The sequence below is a fragment of the Microcaecilia unicolor genome, chromosome 1, assembly GCF_901765095.1.
Source record: "Microcaecilia unicolor chromosome 1, aMicUni1.1, whole genome shotgun sequence".
In the NCBI taxonomy this organism is placed as follows: Eukaryota; Metazoa; Chordata; class Amphibia; order Gymnophiona; family Siphonopidae; genus Microcaecilia; species Microcaecilia unicolor.
Window position 1 is genome coordinate 455,833,001 of NC_044031.1, and position 26,112 is coordinate 455,859,112.

At 44.9% G+C, this 26,112-nt stretch overlaps 1 protein-coding gene across 2 annotated transcripts in view; it reads left to right on the plus strand.

Annotated features, from left to right (window-relative positions):
* SMCHD1 (structural maintenance of chromosomes flexible hinge domain containing 1) overlaps positions 1–26,112 on the plus strand; it is a 735,404-nt gene that overhangs the window by 628,811 nt on the left and 80,481 nt on the right. For both annotated transcript variants that reach the window (XM_030213010.1, XM_030213015.1), the window contains exon 42: positions 8,940–9,130. In XM_030213010.1, the coding sequence (XP_030068870.1) occupies positions 8,940–9,130 (191 nt within the window). The remainder of the gene's footprint in view (positions 1–8,939; positions 9,131–26,112) is intronic.

Genomic DNA, 26,112 nt, shown 5'->3' on the forward strand with positions numbered 1-26,112 from the left:
TCATTTTCTCTAAGTCATCAGCTTTGAATACCATTTCTGGCATTGGTATCTCTGGCATTGAAGACCGAAGCAAAGAATTCATTTATTCTCTCCGCTTTGTCTTCCCTGAGTGCCCCTTTTACCCCTCAATCTTCTAGTGGCAGTGGCGTATCCAGACAGCCAATTTTGGGTGGGCCTGAGCACAAAGTGGGTGGGCACAAAATTTTCTCTCGCCCCCCTCTCCCCCAGCACTTCCCAATTCAAAATATAAATACTTTAGCAGATGAGTATCCCCAATCTCTGTCAGCTGAAGGCCTCCAGTAAAGATGGCCAGATCTCCTCTCCACCAAGCAGTGGCGTACCAAGGGTGGGGGCGGTCCGCCCCGGGTGCCAGTGGGTGGGGGGTGCTCCGCTCCCACCGCCTCCCGTGGCCGTTCCCGCGACGCCGCACATTTAAAAAAACGGCGAAGCAGCGTCGCAGGCAGCGCCTCGTGCCCTGCTTGTAAAAAAAAAAAAAAATCAAATCTCCTTCCTCCTTCTCCTCCTCGTCTTGACGTCGACTCGGGCCTTCCAATCAATTTGATTGGAAGGCCCGAGTCGACGTCAAGACGAGGAGAAGGAAGGAGATTTGATTTTTTTTTTACAAGCAGGGCACGAGGCGCTGCCTGCGACGCTGCTTCGCCGGTTTTAACGGGACTGAGGTGGGGAAGGAGAGGGGCGAAAGGGACTCGGGTGGGGGTGTTCAGAGGGGAGAAGGGGACTGGGGTGGGGGTCTCAGACAGGGGAGGGGAGAAGGGGACTGGGGTGGGGATCTCAGAAGGGAGAAGGGGAGGGGAGAAGGGGACTGGGGTGGGGGTGTTCAGAGGGGAGAAGGGGACTGGGGTGGGGGTCTCAGAGGGGAAAAGGGAACTGGGGTGGGGATCTCAGACGGGAGAAGGGGACTGGGGTGGGGATCTCAGAGGGGAGAAGGGAAGGGGACTGGGGTGGGGGTGTTCAGAGGGGAGAAGGGGACTGGGGTGGGGGTCTCAGAGGGGAAAAGGGGAGAAGGGGACTGGGGTGGGGATCTCAGACGGGAGGGGGAGGGGAGTAGGGGACTGGGGTGGGGATCTCAGAGGGGAGAAGGGGAGGGGAGAAGGGGACTGGGGTGGGGGTGTTCAGAGGGGAGAAGGGGACTGGGGTGGGGGTCTCAGAGGGGAAAAGGGGAGGGGAGAAGGGGACTGGGGTGGGGATCTTAGACAGGGGAGGGGAGAAGGGGACTGGGGTGGGGATCTCAGAGGGGAGAAGGGGACTGGGGTGGGGGTCTCAGACAGGGGAGGGGAGAAGGGGACTGTGCTGGGGGTCTCAGACAGGAGAAGAGGAGGGTAGAAGGGGACTGGGGTGGGGGTGTTCAGAGGGGAGAAGGGGGCTGGAACTGGGGGCTGAAAAAAGGGGCAGAGAGAGGGGACAGATCCTAGATGGAAGGGGGAGCGAGAGGGAGGGCAAACCCTGGATGGATGGGAGAGGGAGGGCAAATGGTGGATTGAAGGGGCAGAGAGAAAGGGCAGGCAGTGGATGGAAGGGACGGCAGAGATGGCAGACACTGGATGGCAGAGAGAGAGAGAGAGTGAAGACAGATGCTGGATGGAAGGAAGACGGTGAAAAGAAGATGAGGAAAGCAGAAACCAGAGACAACAAACTGTAAATAAAATATATTTTTTTATTTTTTTTGCTTTAGGATAAAGTATTGTAGATGTGTTAAATGTTTATAATAGAACATGTAAATAAGGTAATCTTTTTATTGGACTAATTTTAATACATTTTGACTAACTTTCGGAGAACAAAACCCCCTTCCTCAGGTCAGGATAGGATACTGTAACAGCACTATACTGTACTGACCCGAGGACGGAGGTTTTGGCCTCTGAAAGCTAAATGTATTAGTCCAATAAAATGGTATTATTTTACTTTCTATATTTGTTTTATTTCTATTTGTTAATTTGTAAAGTGGTGATTGGTACTTGTTAGGTTTTTTTTTCAAATTTACATCTGCTGTCTTTATATTTTGCACAGTACTAGGGGACAGTTTCTGTTTCTGTGGTGTTGCATTGTATGCAGAGTCTGGCATTGGGGGTTCAGTTTAATTTTTGTCTAAATAGAAAGTTTATGATTACTTATTCTATAGTGGATTAGGGTGTATCTGTGTTTGTGAAAAAGACATGGCTTTCAGTTGGCATTGACTGTGCAGGATCTACGATCTGTACTATTCTGTCTGGTTTCATTTTACAATAGGTGAATTGATGTTCTAGTGCTCACTGTAGTGTTTAAGATGCTTTCCTTTTCCTTGTGTGACTCGTAGAAATGACTGCTTATGGTATGGTAGAATTGCTCTATAGGTCCTGAGTGTTTTGTATTCTCGGCATGCCTAGTACTGGATTTGGGGGGGGATGTTCAAAAATGACTGGCCCCGGGTGTCAACTACCCTAGGTACGCCACTGCCACCAAGCCCAGTAGGTAGCAGCAACTCCTCGAGCCACTGATGCCAGCACCCCATACATGCTTAGTTGTCAGTGGCTCCAGGATGCTGCCCCCATCTGCCAAGCTCAGTAGAAGAAGGCATCTCTGGCCAGCTTCAGAAGAGACCCCAGCTAGTAGGGCTTGGGAATCCCCACTAGCTACAGCAAGGGTCAGGGCTGCCGTTAGCCATGCTGGTGACCAGGGCAGAAAATAAAGCCCCTCCCCCAATTCCCTCTCCTCTCCAATCTCCTCATCTGCCGTTAAAGTCACACTGACAGACCCTCACAAATTACAGAACAAGGGATCACAAATTAGAAATAAAGATATATAGACAAAATTGAACTGGGAACCTCAGCATGTACTGCAACACTGGAGAAAAAAAACCCAATACAAAAGCGCATTTCCTTTTCTACTTAACACAATAAAAAGACATTTCCCAAAGTTAACATATTCCATTTAAAACATTCAAAGTAAAATAATTTTCCTACCTTTATTGTCTGGACATTTTATTTTTCCATCATGTTGGTTCCAATTTCTCTTTCCCGCTTTCCTGTCTGTCTTCTGCTAATTCTTCAAGCGGTTGTCCATTTGTCTTTTTTCTCCTGTTGTTTCATTTCCTCACTACACCTACCTCTGAAATATTGATCCGTCCATTTTAGCTCTTTCCTTTCTTTTTTTTTTTTTCTTCTTTTCTGCCTCTGTACACTCAAATTTCATCCTCTTTCTAAATCTTTTCCTTCTTTTCACTTTTCAGATATCTATCACATTTCCATCTCTTTCACCCAGTAGCTCTCCCATTCCCCGTCTCTCTCCTTCTCAGCCTTCCATTCCCTTCCATCTTCGATCTACGCGCCATTACCATATTTCTTCCCCCTGTGATCACTATTCTCTCATTTTTTCCTTGCCATTTCCACTCCCTGGGCCTCTTCCCCATGCTTTCCACCATTCCCAGTGTCTCCCTCCCTCCACCCTTCCAGCCCAGCATCTGTTCCCTCTTTCTATCCTCCTCACCCTCGTAGCCTGATATTTCCCTATCTCTTTTACCTCCCACCACCAGCATCTTCCTGTCCCATCTCTCTCCCCTCCCCCATTGTCCAGCATTTTTCCCTTTCTCTTCCCTACCATCCATTGTCTATCTTCTCTCCCTGGATCCATCTTCCCTCTTTCTCCCCTCCCTCGCTTGTGCATCTCTCCTTTCCTCTCCTCTTCTCCACCTTCATGTCCAACTTTTCTTCCTCTCCCTGCCTTGAGCCCCTGGTTTAACATCTCTCTACCCCCCTCCCACACCAACCACCATCTCTCCATCCTTCCTTTCCCTCACCTCAATGCCATGTTCAACATTTCCCCTCTCATCTCTCCCTCCCTTCCACTTCCATGTCCAACACATTTTTTTCTCTCATGCCCTTTCCCTCCCTCTCCCCATCCCACCCATATCCAACAAATCTCCCTCTCTTTCCCCTTGCAGCATCTCTCTGTCCCTCCCCCACCTAGCTCTACCGTGTTTCACTCCCTCATCCCAACAGTGCTCTTGTCTCTCCCCAACACCCACACACACACACACCAACCAACCAACCACCCGCCAGCATGCTGCAGTTTTGTTTCCCTCCCTTTCCCCAGCCACCACTCACTGACGCGATGGCTGCAGCCCTTCTTTCCCTTGGTCCTGCCGTCGGCTTTCTCCACCCCGAAGGTCTGGGAGGGTCTGGGCATCGGATCGGTGTCGGACCTTGACTCCTCCTTCGGCCTCGACTGGGGTTGACCTGGGCACCGCGTGGTCACTTGGCTGCGGGCCTGCAACATCTGACTCCTGTGCTTCCTGCTTCGCGCCGCTGGAAAAGAAATGGAGACTTGAAGCATAACCTAGGAGATGTCCTAGAGGGAGAGAAGCAGGCTGAAAGTCCTGGGGTGCGTCTTCAATAACTTCTGGAAGGTTGCCAAGTCATGCTGATAAAGATTAAAGTGATCTTCTTTATATTTATAGGCAGGACATTTCATATTTGTCCTTACATTTGATAGCGAAGGACTATCATATAGCCCCTGAAGCAGCCCTGTTGGGCGAAACACGGCCTGTGTCGGGCTGTTTGTGTGTATACGTATTTTGCAATTTGTTTTCCATTAATAAATCATTTTTTGCTTGTTAACGATCTGCTCTGTTCATTTTCTATCTTGGAGTTTGCAGACCGTCTGCCTTTGTGCTTTCTTGGACGATCTACATCCCATTCAACCAAGACCTAAAAGAAATTTCCAACGACATCAACCAAAGTTTACACATCATGCACTCCTGGGCAGACGCCTTTCAGTTAAAACTCAACGCAGAAAAAACCCAATGCCTAGTACTTACCTCTCAAGATAACACGAGCAAATTCACCACCATCAACACACCAAAATTAAACCTACCCATCTCGAAGACCTTAAAAATTCTTGGAGTTACCATTGATCAGCACCTAACACTTGAGAATCACGCGAAAAACACAACCAAAAAAAATGTTCCAATCAATGTGGAAATTAAAAGAGTAAGACCATTCTTCCCGAGGACCGTCTTCCGTAATCTGGTACAATCATTAGTACTCAGTCATCTAGATTACTGCAACTCACTCTACGCTGGCTGCAAACAGCAGATACTCAAAAAAACGCCAAACAATCCAGAACACGGCAGCCAGACTCATATTTGGGAAATCAAAATACGAGAGCGCAAAACCCCTATGAGAGAAACTACACTGGCTCCCACTCAAGGAACGCATCACATTCAAAGTATGTACCCTAGTACATGATATCATCCATGGCGATGCCCCAGCCTATATGTCAGACCTGATAGACCTACCATCCAGGAATCCCAAAAAAACTTCTCGCACATTCCTTAATCTTCATTTCCCCAACTGTAAAGGTCTAAAGTACAAATTAATGCACACATCAACCTTTTCTTATATGAGCGCACAGTTGAACGCATTGCCACGTAACCTGAAAGCGGTCTATGAACTGACCAACTTCCGGAAACTACTAAAGATCCATCTTTTTGATAAGATTTATCACAAAGACCAAGTCATGTGAAACTCCCACATATACCCTGAATGTAAATTAATGCCTTCTGTTCTTTTACTATCATGTATTCCATAACCATGCAACCCAAAATCTTTCTGTAACACCAAATGTCTACTCTCTTCTCATTTCCAATATCCATGATATATTGTAAGCTACATTGAGCTTGCAAAGAGGTGGGAAAATGTGGGATACAAATGCAATAAATAAATAAAAATTAATAAATATTAAACTTTTGAAGCTGACTAAGGCACCGGGGTCGGATGGCTTTGGTCCAGAATATTATCGTATTCTGGCCGATTTGGCCGTACCACCTTTATGTGCATGGTATAATGGGCTAGCCGAGGAGGGCATGAACCTGCACCATAATATGGCTCATATAGTACTTCTACCGAAACTAGGTAAGGACCTGGCTCAGGTGGGTTCTTATCACCCTGTCTCGCTTTTGAACCAGGATGTTAAGTTATTGGCAGCCATATTAGCTAGACGCTTTAATGAGGTAATCCCCACCCTTGTGCATGAAGGCCAAGTGGGTTTTGTACCAGGCCGCTATGCTTCCGTGAATATTGTATGGGCCATGTTGGCCATTCAGGAGCATAGGGAGAAGGGAGGTTTGGGGGCCATTGTGGGATTGGATATGGAGAAGGCCTTTGATTGCATTTCATGGCAATACTTATTTTGGGTATTGGAACGTTTCGGCTTGAGGTGATCTTATGTATCCTGGATCACTGCCCTCTATACCCTTCCTTTGGCAAGATTGTTGGTGAATGGCAGACTAACAGTTTTTCGTTACAAAGGGGCACATGGCAAGGTTGCTCGCTCTCCCCGCTCATTTTTCTGTTGGCAATGGAGCCACTGGCTATATCGATACGCAGCAGTGGAAACATCAAAGGGATAATGGTAGGGAACAGGGAACTGCGTTTAAACCTTTTTGCAGATGACATATTATACGTTGCAAATGCCCCCAGATGTCTACCAAGGGCACTCTCCATTGTACAGGCTTTTGGAGATTTATCAGGGCTGAGGATTAAGTGCTCTAAATCGTGAATACTTCCCCTATCGGGCAACACGGGAGACCCAGGGTTTGCCACATTGCCTATCCCCCCCCCCCCCCCCCCCCCCCCCCCCCCCGTTAGAGGTGCAATGCGCTATTTGGGCATTTTTCTGAGCACAAATCAAGCTTCATTCTATAAACGAAATGTGCTAGACCCTTTGGAAAGGATGAGGCAGCTGTGTGACCGATGGAAGGACCTGCCACTTTTCTTAATGGGCAGAGTAGCTCTAGTAAAAATGATTTTAATGCCCAAGATCTTATATCCATTACAAGCGGCTCCTATCTGAGTGCTGAGGAGGGAGGAATGCCTGTTTCTCTCTATAATCCTTTCCTTTAACTGGTGCAGAAAGGGGGCATGGATAAGGTATCAAAGGCTCTTCTTAAATAAAGATATGGGGGGTCTAGGCCTCCCTGATCTCCGTCTGTACAATGTAGCGGCGCTTATGCATTTTATTTTTGAAGGGATTGAGGGACATTGTTTTCTACCACGCGATGGGTTGCATAAATGGTGTTACCCATGGTCTCTCATAAATTTATTACAGATGAGCTCTAGCAATAACCCTAACATTGCCTGCAAACTAGGATTTTTAAAGCTCATGAGGAGGGCATGGATTTGGTGGAGAGGTCATCAGCAGGGCTCACCGGATGCCTCCCCCTTTTTGGGTATGATGGGTAACGCAGCTTTCCCGGTGGGATGGGTTATTCTGTATTTACCAGATCGAGAGAGAGGGGATGCAGGAGCATAGGCCAATTACTTGCAAATGGGAAAGACTCTTTTGTCACTTTTGATAAGTGAAGGAACAATGGGATCTCCCAAACAATAATTTGCTACAGTACCTCCAGGTTCAGCATTAATGGTCCTCTTTGAGGGCTGGATATGGAGATATGAGGACTTGGGGCACCCTAGATAAAACCCTTCTTCGTATTCCCACTAAGTTGAATAGCCTTTCTACGTTGTATAAAATCTTAAAAATAAATATGCCCCTGGGCGATATGGAGAGGTTGGTAATTCATTGGAATGAGGAGCTAGGCGCTACCTACACAAGTCACACGTTTGGAGCACTCTTCTCCACTTTATATGAAATGGTTAAGGCAGCAGATTTACAGGAGACACAATATAAAATATTACACAGAGCCTACATCTCTAAGGCAAAAGGGGCAACAATGGGACTTTGGAATGATGAGCAGTGCAGTAGATGCCACAGTGTGTGTGTGTATGGGGGGGACATCCCTCCACTCTTTTTTAGAGTGCCCGGCTCTCTCATTGTGGAATGGGGCATTTGAGGTGCTTAACAATGTCATGCAATGGAAGCTAGTTTGAGATTACGCCACTTTGCTCTGGGAGACCAATCACTTCTATGTCTATTTATGGACACGTTGTTTAAATTTGATCACTTAAAGAAGGGAAGGGTTAGGGTGGGGTATTAAGGATTAGTTGAATGGTTGAGTGGATATGTATGAGGTATGCATGTTGTGGTCTGGGGAGGAGTGAGAGGCTGTGTGCTGAGCTGATTGAAGGGACGGGGTATACTAAAAACTCAATGCAGAATGTTCTTTTCACATTGCTCTTTGGTCATGAACTATGTACTAAAGATCTTATGATATTGTTTACTGTTCATATTATGCTATCTGTGGTTACATTCTGTATTGTGATAATAAACATAATTTTTAAAAAAATCTGCGCCAATTTCAGTGCCTAAATCTAAGTGCACTGTATAGAATCCAGGGCTAAGTGCTTTTCTATAAAGAACACACACCCTTTATAGAATAGCGCTTAACGCCGATCTTTTCCATTGTCTATTTTTGAGTGCTATGTATTGAATTCCCCCTAAGTGCTTGTGAACTCCAATAATTGATGGTTATTGCCTAATTGACTAATTAGTTTGCATGCACATCTGGGATCAACGCCCAAATTTGGGCAACCTATACAGAATCTGAGGGTTTGTGTGCATTCGTACAACAACGTTCACAGTTCTTTGTGGTCATCAGCATATCTATCTTGATTATTATTTACTGTAGCTGTTGAGGTCTTTCAAAAATTTGTAAGAAATCAGAAGTATATACATTCATAATGGCATCAGATGAAGTAGAAAAATAGCTTCTTTAGATGGTACTAAATAAGTGGATATTTTTGTAGGCTACAGCTGTTTCTGGAGGAGTAGCCTAATTGTTAGCATAGTGCCCTGAGAACCAGGGGAGCCAGGTTCAATTCCTGCTGCAGTTTCTTGTGACTTTTGGCAAGTCATTTTAACCCTCTGTTGTCTCAGGTAAAAAATAAGTATCTGTATGTAATATGTAATCTGCTTTGATTGTAACCACGGAACAGTGGTATATCAAATGTGATCCACTTTCCCCTTCCGTCCTTTTGTTTTGATCACAGATTGCTCATTTAGCAGAGATTGAAAATGAAGAAGCAGCACGGGTTATCTCATGGCACATGGCAAGTGACATGGACTGTGTGGTAACCACCACTACAGAAGCTGCTCGCCACATCTTTGATGAAACACAAGGTCAACAACAAGTGTTGCCCTTGGATTCAATTTATAAGAAAACACTTCCAGATTGGACCAGGTAATAGAGGAAAAATCTATAGTTTTGACCGTTTAACACTTTCTCAAATTGTTATTGCCAAAAAGTGTCATACAGATATTTTAATTACATTTCTGATTTATGAACCTTTTGCACTGTCGGAGTAATTTTATAAAAGATTTGTCTAAATCAGCCTGGGCTGTTATAAAATTGCCCAGGCTGTACATACATAAAAGATCAAAATTATGCATGCAGCTATGCATCATTAAAGCAGAGAAGGTGGAGTTGCATTTGTGCACATGTACATTCCATTTTTAAAGTACATGTATATAACATTACATATGCTCTGGAGGAGGTGTAAATATGTTCTAGTTTTAGGGAATGTATACATGTAAATGTATTTTATAATGGCAGGTGTGCCTTTACTGTCCCTCACAAAAGGTGCATGTTGTTAAGTGACTACCTGCCATGGTGCCTTGCTTTGGTAGTTTTATGCTTCAGTTTTCTTAGACTTTTATATGGAATATAATTTAGGAAGTATTGTTTTCTACTGTAATCAAACTGAAGTTGTTGCTGTTTTACTGAGGTGTCTAGTATCCAAATGGTTTTACATTTTAAGGATGAAACCTCTGGGACTAAGGAATAGTCAGTTCAAGATCATTCTCTCAGTTGCAGGGAATGCTAAAAAAAGCTGTTGGTTCAAGCCTTCAATTAAATGTCTTATTTACAGTGAAAACACCAGCACTTCTTAATTTGCTTTCAAAATATAGGAAAACTAGGAAAAATTCCAAGTAATCTCATTAAAAAGCTACAATTTTCTTAACAGAGTAAAGAGGGCCCAGTTAGCGTGGACATTTTTTTGACAGTAATATTCCTGAAACAATTTTCTTCATAGATAAATGCGTCTTTACAGCACTCTACAGTAACTTTTAAAACTCTTGACTCACAGCCCAGGATTTACCCTATATCCCACTTCTACTGCACTTTCCTTTATACCCTCTCTCCTCAAGCAGCAAAGGTATTTCTGTTTAGTAAAAAGACTTTCTATACCGCCTTTCCAAAAAAAGATCAAATGCTAAAAACAAGATAGAAAGGAACACCAGTCATATAAAGGACAGGTTCAGACTCAACAGAATACCCATACATACCAAAATACATAGAATACTAAAACTACATAGCTCTACCTAAGACAAAACAAAACTAAATAAGGCAAATATAGCACACAAAAAAGCAAACTGTACATTGGACTGTGAGCCAGTGCACTTATAATCCCATCAGCTCCATCCCTTCCTTCCATAGGTTTTCTTGTCAAAACAGGGAAAATGCAGGAGAGATGAGCACAACAGAGAAAAATGGAGGCAGATAAAGACTATATATGGCCTACCAAATCTGCCCATCCATGTCATCTACTCTCCCTTAGAGATCCTATGTGTATATCCCAAGCTTGCTTGAATTCAGATACAGTCTTCATCTCCACCACCTCCCACAGAAATGTGGTTCCATGAATTTTCACCATCCTTTCTGTGAAGTTGTATTTCCACAGGTTACTCTTGTCCCCTTTCACCTTCATCCTATGCCCCCTCATTCCACAGCTTACTTTCAGTAATAACAGACTCATCTCCTGTGCATTTATGCCACAGAGAATATATAAACGTATCTATCATATCTTCTCTCTCCCGCCTTTCTTCCAAAGTGTACAGATTGAGATCTTTAAGTCTGTCCCCATATGCTTTATGAAGAAGACCACTCTGGCCATTTTAGTAGCTTCTTCTGTATCAACTCCATCCTGTATATATCTTTTCAAAGTGCAGTATCTAGAATTGTACATAGTACTCTAAATGAGGTCTCACCAGAGACTGATAGAGACATTATCATCTCCTTTTTCCTACTGGCCATTCCTCTGCCTATACACCTAAGCATTGTTTTAGCTTTCACTGTCACATTTCTACCTGGTTGTCCACCTTAAGATCATCACATACAATCAAGGACTGCTTTATAGAGCAGCTGGTACAGGAGCAGACGAGAGAAGGAAAAATTCTGGACCTAGTCCTTAGTGGAGCGCATGATCTGGTGTGGGAGGTAATGGTGCTGGGGCCGCTTGATAACAGTGATCATAATATGATCAGATTTGATATGAGCTTTGAAGTAAGTGTATATAGGAAATCAAATATGTTAGCGTTTAACTTTAAAATAGGAGACTTTGATAAAATGAGAAGAACGGTGAAAAACAAACTTAGAGGAGCGGCTGCGAGGGTCAAAAATTTACATCGGGCGTGGATGCTGTTCAAAATCACCATCCTGGAAGCCCAGGCCAAATATATTCCACGTATTAAACAAGGAGGACGGAAGACCAAACGACAGCCAGCATGGCTAAAAAGTGAGGTGAAGGAAGCTATTAGAGCTAAAAGAAAATGAAGGAGCTGACTGAAAATAATAAGAAACAGCATAAAGAATGTCAAGTCAAATGCAAAGCAATGATAAGGAAGGCTAAGAGGGACTTTGAAAAAAAGATTGCGTTGGAGCAAAAACACATAGTAAAACATTTTTTTAGGTATATTTAAAGCAGGAAGCCGGCAAAAGAATCGGTTGGATGACTGAGGGGTAAAAGGGGCGATCAGGGAATACAAAGCCATAGCGGAGATATTAAATGAATTCTTTGTTTCGGTCTTCACTAAGGAAGATTTGGAAAAGATACTTTTTATGCATGTTTTTATTTTGATCCGCCTAGTATTTATTTTCATCCAGTACTGCAGATAGAGGGTGCAGCAGAGGGAGTAGTGAGCAGAGTTCTTACCTGAGGATGTGTTGTAGGTCGTGACTGGGTTTGGAGATTGGGTATCGATGACACATGGGAGAATTGGGTAAGCCAGGGTATAGATGAAAAGGAGAACAATAGGATCAACAACATAATGTCAGTAAGAGTACATACACAGTATGTGCACAAAAGATGGTGTCTTGCTCCTTGTGCGTGCTTCTTTGCATTTTGCAAACTGCAGTACAATTTAAAGAACCAGGTGGTGATGTCACTCAAAAGTCACCCCTGAAGTTTGGAGGCAGGAGCAAAGTGGAACTATTCTAGCCATGAACGCAAATCAGTAGCAAGGCAGTGAGAGGGGTGCAAGGATTGACTGCAGAATCTAGAACAATACACAAAACACCAGAAAGACAGTTACTAACAAAAACAGCTGATTAACTCAAGACGGCCAATTGACTACCTACTTTTCAAGGGTTATGATTTTTTCTTTCCCAAAAGACTCACAGTTCTATCTAAGACATAAAGGTCAGCTGAAATATGATCATGTTGGGCCATGTTTCTGAGTGCTAGAAATGTTTAGTGAATTTCTGATCTTCAGTGATAGAATTCTTTACCTGTAACCGGTATTCTCCGAGGACAAGCAGGCATAATTTTCAAAGATAGGTAATGCAAGTCTGCTTTGCCGGTCCAGAGCTTGTAACAAGCTTTAAAATAATTCTTTGAACACGAGATGTGTGTGTCTTCCTGCCCTCCGCGAGAGCGGGGGACCAGCAGTTCTCTTTTTTTTCCATCTTTTTTTCCACAGTGAGGAGAAGACACATTCATTATCCACTCCTCACAGCTGGTTCAGATTTGGTCTTTTTCCTTTTTTTTAATACCTCTTTTGGGGTGGTTCTTATTTTATTCCTTTCCCGTATTTTTGTTTTTAGATTATTTTTCCCTTTTTTTCTAAGTTTTCTTTGTTTTACCATGCTCGCTAAGGCCGCATTGAGACTTGACCTCTGGTCGGGTTTTTTCTCTTTGTTTTTTTTTTTTTTTTTTTTTGGTGCTCTTCCTTTTTTTTTTTTTAGCATCATTGAGTCGTTTGATTTGGCCATGGCTGTTTTTCCTTTCATGTCATCGAAGGTTCCGTGTATCTTCTAGCCTTGCATTCGGTGCAACAAGACCATCCCTGGCAAGGACACCTATTCTTAATGTCTACAGTGTTTGGGACTTGATCATCCCCCTGCAAACTGTATTCTCTGTCTTCATATGAAAAAGAGAACATAGTTGGCGAGAGAGGCTTAATGAAAAAAAGATTTTTGGAGCCAGGTCCAAAGCCTCAATGTTGGTGTTGACATCGGCATTGGGTGTTGCATCGGGTGTGTCAGTCCACATGGCTGTGTGACCCTTGCACACTGGGAGTGACCGTACATCAAGTGAGTCTCCACCTGCTTCGACGTCGGCCACTATGCAGGCCCCCGGGACCAATCAGTGTCAGGCCTGACCCCAGGGTGACAAGAGGACTCATTATCATCCTCTTCGGCACTGGGGAGCATAGATGCCAGACGTTGAAAGAGTGCATCCACATCGAGCCCCCTCGATGCATGGTGATGGGAGCTCCAGGACACCAAGGGTTTCCCTGGTTCCTGAGAAGTGCCTGCACCGGGCAGACCTCTCTCTCTCCATTCATGAGGTGCCACACAGCCAGACCAGGCACCCGCTTTGAGCCCGCACATTCAGCAGCCTGCTTCTACACTGCCACCCGAGCCTTTTCCAATGTGGTCCCTTAATGAAAGCCTCCAGGCCTTGCTCCCTAAGCTCTTGGTGGGGTTCATTCAGAGTGCATCGGTGTCTAGGGTGCTTGCGCCAGCCATACCTCTTGTTCCAGTCCCGCATAGCTGTCAGCCTTTGGTGAGGTCTCTAACACCAATGCCGCTTACAGTCTTGGTGTCAACTTCCACCTATATCAGCACACCCTCGACGGAGGAGGAAGCTTTGCTGGAGTCGAGGATGGAGCTGACACCTTGACACCCCTCTAGGGGTCATGAAACCTCTTCATTGAGGCGGGCTCAGTCCCAGCCCTTCCACGAAGAGATCTTGACTGACACCAGTGAGAAGCCCTCATGTGACTTAGAAGAGGATCCACGGTACTTCTCAGAGGAGAAGTCCTATGGCATCCCATCTGATCTCTCCCCTCCACAGGTCTTTCCTTCCCCTCTTTTGTAAAGGAGATGGTGGCTGCCATCCCAATTCCTTTGGACGTGGAGAACGAGCCCAGGGCTAAGATGTTTGAGGTTCTAGACTGTGACTCTCTTCCTAGAGAGACTGTGACAGTCTCACTTCATGATAACTTATGGGACGTTCAAGTGAAGAACTGGGAGTCCACTGTGTCAGTCTGTCTCCCCCCCCCCCCCCCCCCCAAGAAGATTCACACCATGTAACGGATTCAGTCTTCCCCTAGGCTTGGTAAGCCCCAGTTGCCTCATCATTCCCTGATGGTAGAATCCACGTTTAAAAGGGTTGGGAGTTCTAGGGACTGTCCTTCAGCTCCCTCAAAGGCTGCGCTTAACTCAAGACTATCTCTACTTCAGGAAGCAGGTGAAAGCTTGGCTTTTCAACCAGGCCTTTAATGGAAGAAGTAGCTAACTCGTTAGTCTCATTCACACACAGAAGGAGTGACTCAGGCTGCATATAGTGCAGCAGAACATGTTTATCCACTCCACTCCTACCCTAGCTGAGATAATATTTAACCATTTCTCTGACCGCATGTGCCACTTTCTTTAAATCAATCACCTTACTTTCTAACTCATCCTTCTTTCTTACCTATGTATATGTTACATGTTTGCTTTACCCTTCACTATCAATTATAATGTTCTATTACGTATTGTGTTGACATTGTAAGTAGTATACCATGCCATACTTTGTATTGTTTTTGAATATTTTTACCGCTGTAATTATCTAGTGCTCCTATTTGATCTATTCTTTCTGTACACCGCCTTGAGTGAATTTCTTCAAAAAGGCGGTAAATAAATCCTAATAAATAAAATATATCACATATTCAGTTCCGCATGTTGTAGAATTCTTAAAAAATTATTTTTGGTTCCTTAAAAAACTTGTACTCAGATCGGTTTTTTTTCTGATTCTTAACATTTATGAAAATGGCAAGCTGTGCTTTAACTTCTTTGGATGACAACTAGTTATCCTGTCATTAGTGATGAAACTATTCTCATCCTGTGTGATTTCTACATCCAAAAAATTCATCTTTGTGTTCCAGCAAGTCATAGTAAATTGTAAATTAACATTACAAGAGTTAATCAATTGAGTAAATAAGACCAGTCCTTTTTCAGTCCCCTCCACAATTAAAAAAAAAATGTCAATATACCTATGCCAAAAGGTGAGTTCTTCAACCACTGAATTTCAGATTGAGATACATAGCTGTAGATGGGGCAAAAGTAGTATATTGATAACATTTTATTGTGGAAGGGGACTGAACAAGAACTGGTCTTATGTACTCAATTGGTTAATTCTTGTAACGAAAATTTGCATTTTACTATGACTTGTTGAAACACAAAGATTAATTTTTGTGGATGTAGAAATCACTGAGGATGAGGTGCTTAAAGTCTGGAAACAGTATGTAAATTCCAGGAAGCCCTTGACACACTGCACTGATTCACTCTGCTGAACTAACACTACTCCAAGAAGAGTGCTGGAGAGACTTTGTTGTGAACACTGTGATCCTGCTTGATGTGATTTAGAAGATTTTTATGATTTATAAGGACTATAATTTGAACCTTTAAGGACGATATCTAAGACACAAGTGGAAGATTTGAAATTGAGGAAACAACAATTGGGGAACATGTACACAGATTATGGATATATAGAAATGTGCCCACACAAGGTTTATGTGAATGGGTGGTGAAGTGAAGGGTGTGACTGGGCAAGTTCCGGAACTTACACAGTATAAGTGGTTTTATGTGATATATGTATTGTAATAAAAGAAATTAAATATTTTAAAGGAACAACGTTTTTTGTGATATAGTTTTGGGATCTGTTCTTCTAGTTTAAATATTTATCCCCAGTAATATATATAGTATATATAAGTGAACATCAAAGCATTTCAGTGACAGTCTAACAGGATGAGGGTGGATAGGTGAGAGACAGGGAGAGTCGGGTGGATGAGGGACAGGGAGATATGCATGGAGATAGAAGAGTGACAAAGTAGTACAATTTTATGGTTTATAATGGGCTAGAAAACCCAGATCTTTGTTAAGTCCTGTCTGGTGGGTGTCAAAATATTTAATCGTTCTGACTTCAAAGGTCTTACATTCCTGTATTGTTTTAAAGTTCCCTTTTAAGATTTTTACCATAAAATAACTGGTACAGTGCTCTGGTTTTGTAAAGTGTTGCCCCACAGAAGTGACATCCTGGTTGGTACTAGCATTTTTCATATGGTGTCTATGTAAATTAAATTTCTTCTTTAGCATCTGACTTGTTTCTAAAATGTAGCACCCTTCACTGCATTTTTTTTTTACACTGAATGATATATACCACATTGGAAGATGAGCATGTGTAAGATCCTTAATGTTGAATATTTTTCCTTTGTGAATGACCGTGGGGTCCTGTGAAATATTTTGGCATAGTTTGCAGCTGGATATATTGCAAGGATGTGTGCCATTCTCTTCTTTTTGAGTCTGTGTTGGAGCTTACTTCTAATTAGCTTGTGTTTTAAGTTGGGTGGGAACTAAATCTGACGCGGCTAGAAGGGAGCAATCAGAATCATGGTTCCATGATCCTGCTTGAGTTTCAGCAAAGTCTTCCCCACCAAAGGTATGGGAGGATATGCACACAGGAGGCCCTTGCCCCAATGTAGGAGAAAGGCATCGGACGCTAGCCTGCCGTGGGCCTGAAGTCTGGAACAGAACTGAGGGACCTTGTGATTGGTCTGAGTGGCAAAAAGATCCAGTGAGGGGGTGCCCCACGCTCGGAAGATCATGTGTACCACGCCCGAGCTGAGCGACCACTCGTGAGGTTGCATTATCCTGCTCAACCTGTCGGCCAGACTGTTGTTTAAGCCTGCCAGATAGGTGGCTTGGAGAAAAATGCCATGCTGGTGAGCCCAAAGCCACACCTGAACGGCTTCCTGACACAGGGGGCGAGATCCGGTGCCCCCCTGCTTGTTGATGTAGTACATGGCAACCTGATTGTCTGAATTTGAACAATTTGATTGGACAGCCAATCTCTGAAAGCCTTTAGCGCGTTCCAGACCACTCTCAACTCCAGGAGGTTGATTTGAAGACCGGTTTCCTGGAGGGGCCAAACTCCTTGAGTGTGGAGCCCATCGACATGAGCTCCCCACCCCAGAAGAGACGCATCCGTCGTCAGCACCTTTTGTGGCTGAGGAATTTGAAGGGGACGTCCCACGGTCAAATTGGATCGAATTGTCCACCAATAAAGGGAATTGAGAAACACTGTGGACAGCTGGATAACATCCTCTAAATTCCCCGCAGCTTGATAGCACTGGGAAGCTAGGGTCCACTGAGCTGATCTCATGTGAAGGCGGGCCATGGGAGTTACATGAACTGTAGAAGCCATATGGCCCAGCAATCTCAACATCTGCCGAGCTGTGATCTGCTGAGACGCTCTGACCCTTCGGGGAGGTAGGCCTGAGCCGTCTTGGAGTCCAGCAGAGCTCCTATGAATTCTAGTTGTTGAACTGGAAGAAGATGGGACTTTGGGTAATTTATAACAAACCCGAGTAGTTCCAGGAGTTGAATAGTCATCTGCATGGACTGCTGAGCTCCTGCCTTGGAAGTGCTCTTCACCAGCCAATCTTCGAGATATGGGAAGACATGCGCTCCCAGTTTGCTTGGAGACGCTGCCACTACCGCCAGGCATTTGGTGAACACCCGGGGCGCAGAGGCGAACCCAAAGGGCAGTACACAATACTGAAAGTGCTGTGTCCCCAGACGGAATCAAAGAATACTGCCTGTGAGCTGGCAGTATCGGGATGTGCGTATAAGCATCCTTCAAGTCCAGAGAGCATAGCCAATCGTTTTCCTGAATCATGGGAAGAAGAGTGCCCAGGGAAAGCATCCTGAACTTTTCTCGAATCAGATATTTGTTCAGGGCCCTTAGGTCTAGGATGGGATGCATCCCTCCTGTTTTCTTTTGCACAAGGATGTACCTGGAATAGAATCCCAGCCCTTGCCCCGGTGGAACGGGCTCGACCGCATTGGCGCTGAGAAGGGCGGAGAGTTCCTCTGCAAGTACCTGCCTGTGCTGGAAGCTGAAGGACTGAGCTCCCGGTGGACAATTTGAAGGTTTGAACATCAAATTGAGGGAGTATCCTAGCCGGACTATTTGGAGAACCCACTGATCGGAGGTTACAAGAGGCCACCGCTGGTGAAAAAGTTTTAACCTCCCTCCGACTGGTAGATCGTCCGCCACAGACACTTTTGTGTCGGATATGCTCGCCTGGAGCCAGTCAAAAGCCCGTCCCTTGCTTTTGCTGGGGAGCTGCAGGGGCCTGTTGAGGCGCACGCTGTTGACGTGAACGAGTGCGCTGGGGCTTAACCTGAGCAGGCTGGCGGGAAGAAGGATTGTACCTGCGCTTATTGTAAGCGTAGGGAGCATTCCTCCAACCCCTGTAAAAACGTCTACCTGAAGAGGTAGATGCTGAAGGCGTCTGGTTGGGAGAGTTTGTCAAGTGCGGTTTCCCGCTGATGAAGCTGTTCTACCACCTGCTCGACCTTCTCGCCAAAAATATTATCCCCTTGGCAAGGAGCATCTGCAATCCCCTGCTGAACTCGATTCCCTAGGTCAGAGGCACGCAGCCATGAGAGTCTGCGCATCACTATATCTTGAGCAGCGGCCCTAGACGCAACATCAAAAGTGTCATAAGCACCCCTGGACAGGAATTTACGACACGCCTTCAGCTGCCTGACCACCTCCTGAAAAGGCTTGGCCTGCTCCGAAGGGAGCTGATCGACCAAGTCCACCAGTTGCTTCACATTATTCCGCATATGGATGCTCGTCTAGAGCTGGTAGGACTGGATCTTGGCCACAAGTATAGCAGAATGATAGGCCTTCCTCCCAAAGAGTCCAGAGTTCTAGACTCCCACCCCGGGGGTGCCGAGGCGTAATCCCTAGAACTCTTGGCCCTCTTGAGAGCGCAATCCACAACCCCAGAGTCACGAGGCAACTGGGTCTTCATCAACTCCGTGTCCCCGTGAATTTGATACTGGGACTCAACTTTTTTAGGGATGGTGGGATTAGTTAATGGTTTCATCCAGTTCGCCATCGATGTCTGCTTAAGGACATTATGTAGGGGAACAGTGGATGACTCCTTAGGTGGTGAAGGATAGTCCAGGACCTCGAACATCTGAGCCCTGGGCTCATCCTCAGTGACCACTGGGAAGGGAATGGCCGTAGACATTTCCCTGATAAAAGACGAGAAAGTCAAACTCTCGGGGGGAGAAAGCTTTCTCTCTGGCGAAGGAGTAGAATCAGAAGGAAGACCTCAAAACTCCTCATCCGAGAAATATCTTGGGTCTTCCTCTGCCTCCCACGAGGCCTCTCCCTCGGCATCAGACACGATCTGTCTGACCGCAGTCTGAAGCCGGGCCCATCTCGACGCCGAGGAGCGATGCCCTCGATGATGGTGTTGAGACGTGGACTCCTGTGCCGATGGCGATGAAGCTCCCTCCACCGACGTTGACGGGGAATCCACTTGGGTGGCAGCCGACGCAGATACACCGCAAGCCGTACCGACGCCGAGGGCCTCACTACAGATGGGGAGCCAGCCGCCGCATCTGTCGACGGTACCGTAGGCGCAAGCACCCCCTGTACCGGAGCAGACGGTCACAGCAGCCTTTCCAGGATCCCTGGAAGAATGGCTTTGAGGCGCTCGTCAAGAGAGGCTGACAAGAAAAGCTGGGGTGTCGGTGCAGGAGTTGAAGCTCGAATCTGCTGAGGAGGCGGAGGCGGTACCAGGCTGTCCAGAGAAGTGCGCATTGACACCTCCTGTATGGAGGGTGAGCGGTCCTCCCGGCGTCGACGCTTCACAGGTGCCGAATCCTTCGGCATCCCAGAGCTCTCGGTACCGTGACGGGAGGGCGACCGATGACTGTGCTTCTTTGCCTTCGCTCGAAGCACGGTCTCAGTACCCCCTGGTACTGACGAGGAAGACGTTGAATCCAAGCGTCTTCTCGGGGTCGGGTCCAAAGATGGTTGGTCCCGATGGGCCTGCACCGCAGGAACCCTCGAGTCAGGTTGAGACCCACTCGATGGCCCACTGCTGCCAGCGTGAGATGGTCTCTGGACAGCCATTACCTGCGCTCCGGTCATTGATGCACTCTCCGGTGCTAACATCGACACCGCCGCCGATCTCGGTACTGCTGTCGACGCCGAAGAACCGGGTGAAGCGTGGAACAGGCGCTCCCACTGAGCTAATCTCGACGCTTGTGTCCGCTTCTTAAGGCCACGACACAAAGTACAAGCGTCAGGGCGATGACTCGCCCCAAAACACTGAATACACGAAGCGTGTGGATCAGTGACTGAGATTGCCCAGCTGCACCGAGTGCACTTCTTGAAGTCACTGGCGATCTTTGATGACATTGACGGAAAAATCGCGGCGGCGAAATCAAAAGACGCGATGGTTCCAAAAAAGGGGAAAAGCAAAAACCCGTACAGGCGGCCAACAGGACCACACACGAAACGAAAACAAAAAAAACTTCCGACAAACTAGAAAAGGAAGGTAAAGTCGTCTAACTTTTTTTTTTAGAAAAACAAGCGAGCGGACGCGCGAAAAAACGAGCGAACAAGAAAAAAAGACGGTAAATCGCAAGGGCTCTCTCATGAGGCGCAGAGCGACCGTAACACAGCCTCCTTGACTGTGGAAAAAGAGACTGAGGGGCACGTTCGCGCGACAGGTGGGAAGACGGTCGCGCATGCGCATTGTGTGCACGAGGGCTCTAGCAAGCTTTGTTGCTAGGAAGATTTCCGGACCTGGGGCTGCCGTCGGACGTCAACCCATCAGTGAGAACAAGCAGCCTGCTTGTCCTCAGAGAAGAAAGGTATCACCTTATTTTCTTTTCCATGTTTTACTTCTATTGATTACCAAGTGTTTATAAATCTCTGACCAACAGCGCTGTGTATATCTTTAAGTCCTTGACATTCCATTTGTACTTGTTCCAACATGTAGGCCCTCCAGTGTTGTGGTGCAGGAGGAGTTGAATGCAGCCAAGTTAATAGTATTATTTGAAGGCCAAATAGTAGCGATTTGCGCAAAAAGCCTTTGAAACCTTTTGTAACTGGGTCACCCAGAACTTAGTGACCAAAAAGAATTAATGGTTGCATAATGATAGTGCACGCCCACCATTGTTGAAGTTCTTGTAAGAGAGACATCTAAAACCTCTGTACCAGAGTGTATTTCCAAAACATATAGCCTAAAAAGGCATTGTCTGTTCCACATTTTAAACAAGCCCCATTAAATGTGTCTCACTCTCCTTGCTCCTATTGGGGGTACATGGAGTCTTAACACAAATTTGTATGGAGGAGTAGCCTAGTAGTTAGTGCAGTGGACTTTGATCCTGGGGAACTGAGTTCGATTCCCACTGCAGCTCCTTGTGACTCTGGGCAAGTCATTTAACCCTCCATTTGCTGTGGTACAAAATAAGTACCTGAATATATGTAAACCACTTTGAATGTAGTTGCAAAAACCTCAGAAAGGCGGTATATCAAGTCCCATTTCCCTTTCCCTTTCTCTGTGTTGTAAATTATCCACGTGCTTATATAAATTCACTATGAAAAAGCTTAACAACTGGGAAGGCACTTCACTCCCAGGTCCACTGACCAGCGACTAGCTAAGGATGTTTAATCAATATCTGCCATGGTATCTTGCAGAAAACAATGATGGAAAGACAGGGCACTTTTTGCTGTGCTCCCAGTGTGAGGGCCTCTGCCAGGGTGTCCTGTACATCCTCAGTTAAGTCAGCCCATTCAATCTGGGAGATATAGGGGGACTTTTACTAAGGTGTGCTCACATTTTTAGCGCGTGCTAAAATTGGGCGTGCACTAAATGTTAGAGATGCCCATAGGAATGCATTGGCATCTCTAACGTTTCGTGCGCGCCAAATTTAATGTACACTGAAAACGTGAGCGCGCCTTAGTAAAAGACCCCAATAGTGATGTAATTGTTAGTAAGCATAAAAGTGAGAATTAGGCAAGTCATATTCCTGGCTCAGTTCAAGAAAGGACTTGAGTTTGCCCTCTTCTGTGAGTACATAAGAAAGATAGCTGGCACCCCTCGATGCCCAGATGATAAATACATTGGGCCCCTGCCCTGTGGGAAAGGCTGGGTTGTCACAGAGCGACGTGTATGGAGTCACCAAGGCCGAGAAATGGAAATGATGACATAGCCATCGCCAGGTTTTCCTACCCACTCTATATATGGGACTTTGTTTATATACTCCCAGTGGAAGGGGGTGAGTACCATGCAGTAGGTGACTGAAATGGACCCCATCAGTAGCCCTGCCTCCAATGAAGGAACTGAGAAATAACTAGTATCCTTGAGCCAGACTAAGACATGGCGCATTCCACTGGCAATGGGCAGATACCTTATATTAAGCAGTCCCACGCCTCTGTGTGATTTGGGTTTCTATAGCATTTCAATAGATAATTTTTTATTTATTTTATTTGTTACATTTGTATCCCACATTTTCCCACCTATTTGTAGGCTCAATGTGGCTTACATAGTACCGGAGAGGCTTTTACAGGCTCCGGTGTGAACAAATACAGGGTGATGTGGTAAGATCAAGTTCATGTGGCACAGCCATATTAGGGAATCGGAGAACGGAAGAGTTGTGTTATGTCCATTACATGCATTAGTTTGGTTATGTTGCAGAGATCAGGCATTTAAGTTGGATCAGTAGGGTATGCCTTTTTAAACAGGTTGGTTTTTAGTGATTTCCAGAAATTTAGGTGGTCGTACGTCGTTTTTAAGGCTTTTGGTAATGCATTCCACAGTTGTGTGCTTATGTAGGAAAAACTAGATGCGTAAGGTGTTTTGTATTTAAGATCTTTGCAGCTTGGGTAGTGCAGATTTAGATAAGATCGTGTTGATTCGGATGTATTTCTAATTGGTAAGTCGATCAAGTCTGTCATGTAACTCGGGGCTTCTCCATAGATGATTTTGTGAACCAGAGTGCAGATTTTGAAGGTGATGCGTTCTTTGATTGGGAGCCAGTGTAGTTTTTCGCGGAGGGGTTTTGCGCTTTCAAATCGTGTTTTACCAAATATAAGGTTTGTTCTTTACATCCCACATAAATTCCATTGCAGTAATCTAAGTGGCTTAGTACCATTGATTGTATCAGGTTGCAAAATGTTTCCCTCGGGAACAATTGCTTCACGCGTTTGAGTTTCCACATGGAGTGGAACATTTTCTTTGTTGTGGATGCCACTTGGCTCTCTAGTGTTAAGTTACAGTCCATTGTAACGCCGAGGATTTTCAAGCTGTCTGAGATAGGAAGGGTGCGATCTGGGGTGTTGATACTTGTGGGGATATCTGCGCTGTGTTAGGATGAGACCATGAGTTTTTTCTTTATTGAGTTTTAGTTGAAATGCATTTGCCCATGAATCCATGATGTTCAGGCTGAGCTTGATTTTGTTGGTGATTTCTGTCAGTTTGGTTTTGTAAGGAATGTATATTGTGACATCGTCAGCATATATGAAAGGGTTAAGGCCGTGGTTGGATAAGGACTTGGCAAGTGGGATCATCATTAAGTTGAATAGGATCAGTGATAGCGGCAATCCTTGTGGTACTCCCAGTCTGCTTTCCAGGTGATGATATGTTTTAATTTGATTTTACTGTCTTGTTGTTAGGAAGCCCTTGAGCCAGTTAAGTATGTTTCCACCAATCCCGAACTTATCTAGTAATCTTATTAATATATTAAGGTTTACCATGTCGAGTGCACTAGACATGTCGAATTGGAGGAGAAGGATGTTTTTGCCTGTTGCTATTTCCTGCTAGAAGAGTGAGTAATACTGTTTCCGTGCTGTGGAGGAGGTGAAAGCCTGACTGTGATTCATGTAATATTGAGAATTTGTTTATGTAATCTGTAAGTTGTTTGGTTACCATGCTTTCCATCAGTTTGACCACCAATGGGATAGATGCTACTGGACGGTAGTTAGTAATTTTGTTTGTTTTTTTCTTGGTATCTTTTGGTATTGGGGTGAGTAGGATATTGCCATTTTCCTTAGAGAAGAGGCCTTGCTGAAGCATGTAATTTAGGTGGGATGTGAGGTCTGCTATGAAGTGGTCAGGGGCGGACTTCATTAGGTAGCTGGGACAGATACCTAGTTTACAGTGAGTGTTGGAAAACCTACTAATCGCCTGGGTAACCGTTTCGACGGTAAGGAGGGCGAAGTTTAACCAGGTCCAATCTGCCGGGTATTCTCCAGTGGTTGGGTCCAATTCATTAAGGAAGTTTTCAATGTCGGTGTTGTTCTGAGGTAGCGTATTGCGTAGGTTTACATTTTTTTCATTGAAGTACTTTGCAAGTTTATCTGCAGATGGGATGTCTGTATTCATGGTAGTGACCAAGTTGGTGTCTAGGAGTTTGTTCACGAGTTGGCATAATTTCTTCATGTCTTTGTAATCTGTCCCTATTTTGGTTTTGTAGTATGATCTTTTGGCCTGTCTTATTGCGTATTTGTATTTTCTTTGTATTTGTTTCCATGTGTTGAGTGTATGTTCATCTTTTGTTTTATTCCATGCTCGTTCGAGTTTCCTGGTTTGTGTTTTTAACTTTTTCAGTTCATTGTTGAACCATGGTGTCAAGTTATGCTTGCGTGGGGTTCTTGTTTATAAGGGCGCAATTTCATCTAGTATGCTTTTGCAGCTTTTGTCCCATTCTATGAGGTAGTATATGGACAAGCTCATTTTCAAAGCACTTAGCCTCCCAAAGTTCCATAGAAACCTATGGAACTTAGCCTCCCAAAGTGCTTTGAAAATATGCCTCGGAGTCTGTTTGTGTTGCCCATTTGTTATTGTATATTAGTTGCCAGAATGTTTTCGTGTCTACTTGACCTCTTGTGCTGTAGAATGTGTGTTCTAGTATTCGTTGTATACCCTTCTTCCGCCAATGTAGGGATAAGTTTCATTTGTAGTGGTCGGTCCAGGGTGTCTCTGTCCATTTCGTATTTGTTTTTGTTAAGTTCTGGTCTGTTGAGAGTTTGTGTGAGATGAGATCAAGTGTGTGCCCTTTGACGTGGGTTGCTTGCATTTGTGGTTATTTGAGATCGCATAAACAGAGAAATTCCTTACATTCTTGTGCGTTGATAGAGTTCGGGTCTTCTAAGTGAAGGTTGATGTCTCCTAGTACTAGTGTATTGGAGTTGGTTACACTTGTGTTTGAAATGAAGTCAATGAAGTTGGTCTGGCCTTTGTTCCAGTTACCTGGAGGTCTGTAAAACAAGACACAATTCAAATTCGTGTAGGGTTTTGTTGTGGATTCTGATTGAGGCAATTTCAAGTTGAGGTGTTATGGACTCGGCAGTGGTTTTGGTGGTAAAGTGGGACCGATAGATTAGTGCTATGCCTCCGCCTCTCTTTTCTTGTCCAGTGTGTAATTTTGCATCCTGGAGGGCACAGGTCTAGGATTATAGGGTCCTTTTGGTCATGGATCCAAGTTTCAGTGAGGAAGAGTAGGTCAAAGTTTTCTGACATGATCCAGTCTGTTAGTATTGCTGTTTTATTTACAGCGGATCTGGTGTTGACATAGCCCACTTGGATTGTTTGGAATGGGTCTTCTGTATTTGGTGTTAAGTGGACTTTTGTTAGTTGTCGTTTCTTTGTGGAGGTGAGTTTGTTTGGGCCCTTCTTTCCCTTCTGCTGTGGTTCTTCCTTTGTTTAGGTTGTTATCAGTTTGGTGAGGTGTGGTGTATTTGATCAATATATGATGATTGCTTAGCATGGGTATGATGTTGTTTTCTGCAAGTGGGGTGGTTATTGTTAAGTGGATCAGTGTTAAGGAGTAGATTATTAGGAGTAGTTTGAGGGTATTCATTATGGTATATATTTCCTGTGGTTACTATTAAGACCATGTTGCCCCAATCTGCTCTCCTCACAAGCCTGCCTTCTTCGGGTGATCAAATGCAGTGCAAAAGGCTCCTTCTCAGGCACGCCCGTCCTGCTGAAGGTGTCTTCAGTTCACTAACAATTATTCAGTTTTTACTTTGGTTTTTGCTGTCAGGCCTTTCAAGCCTCATCAGTTGTAGAGTCTCAATA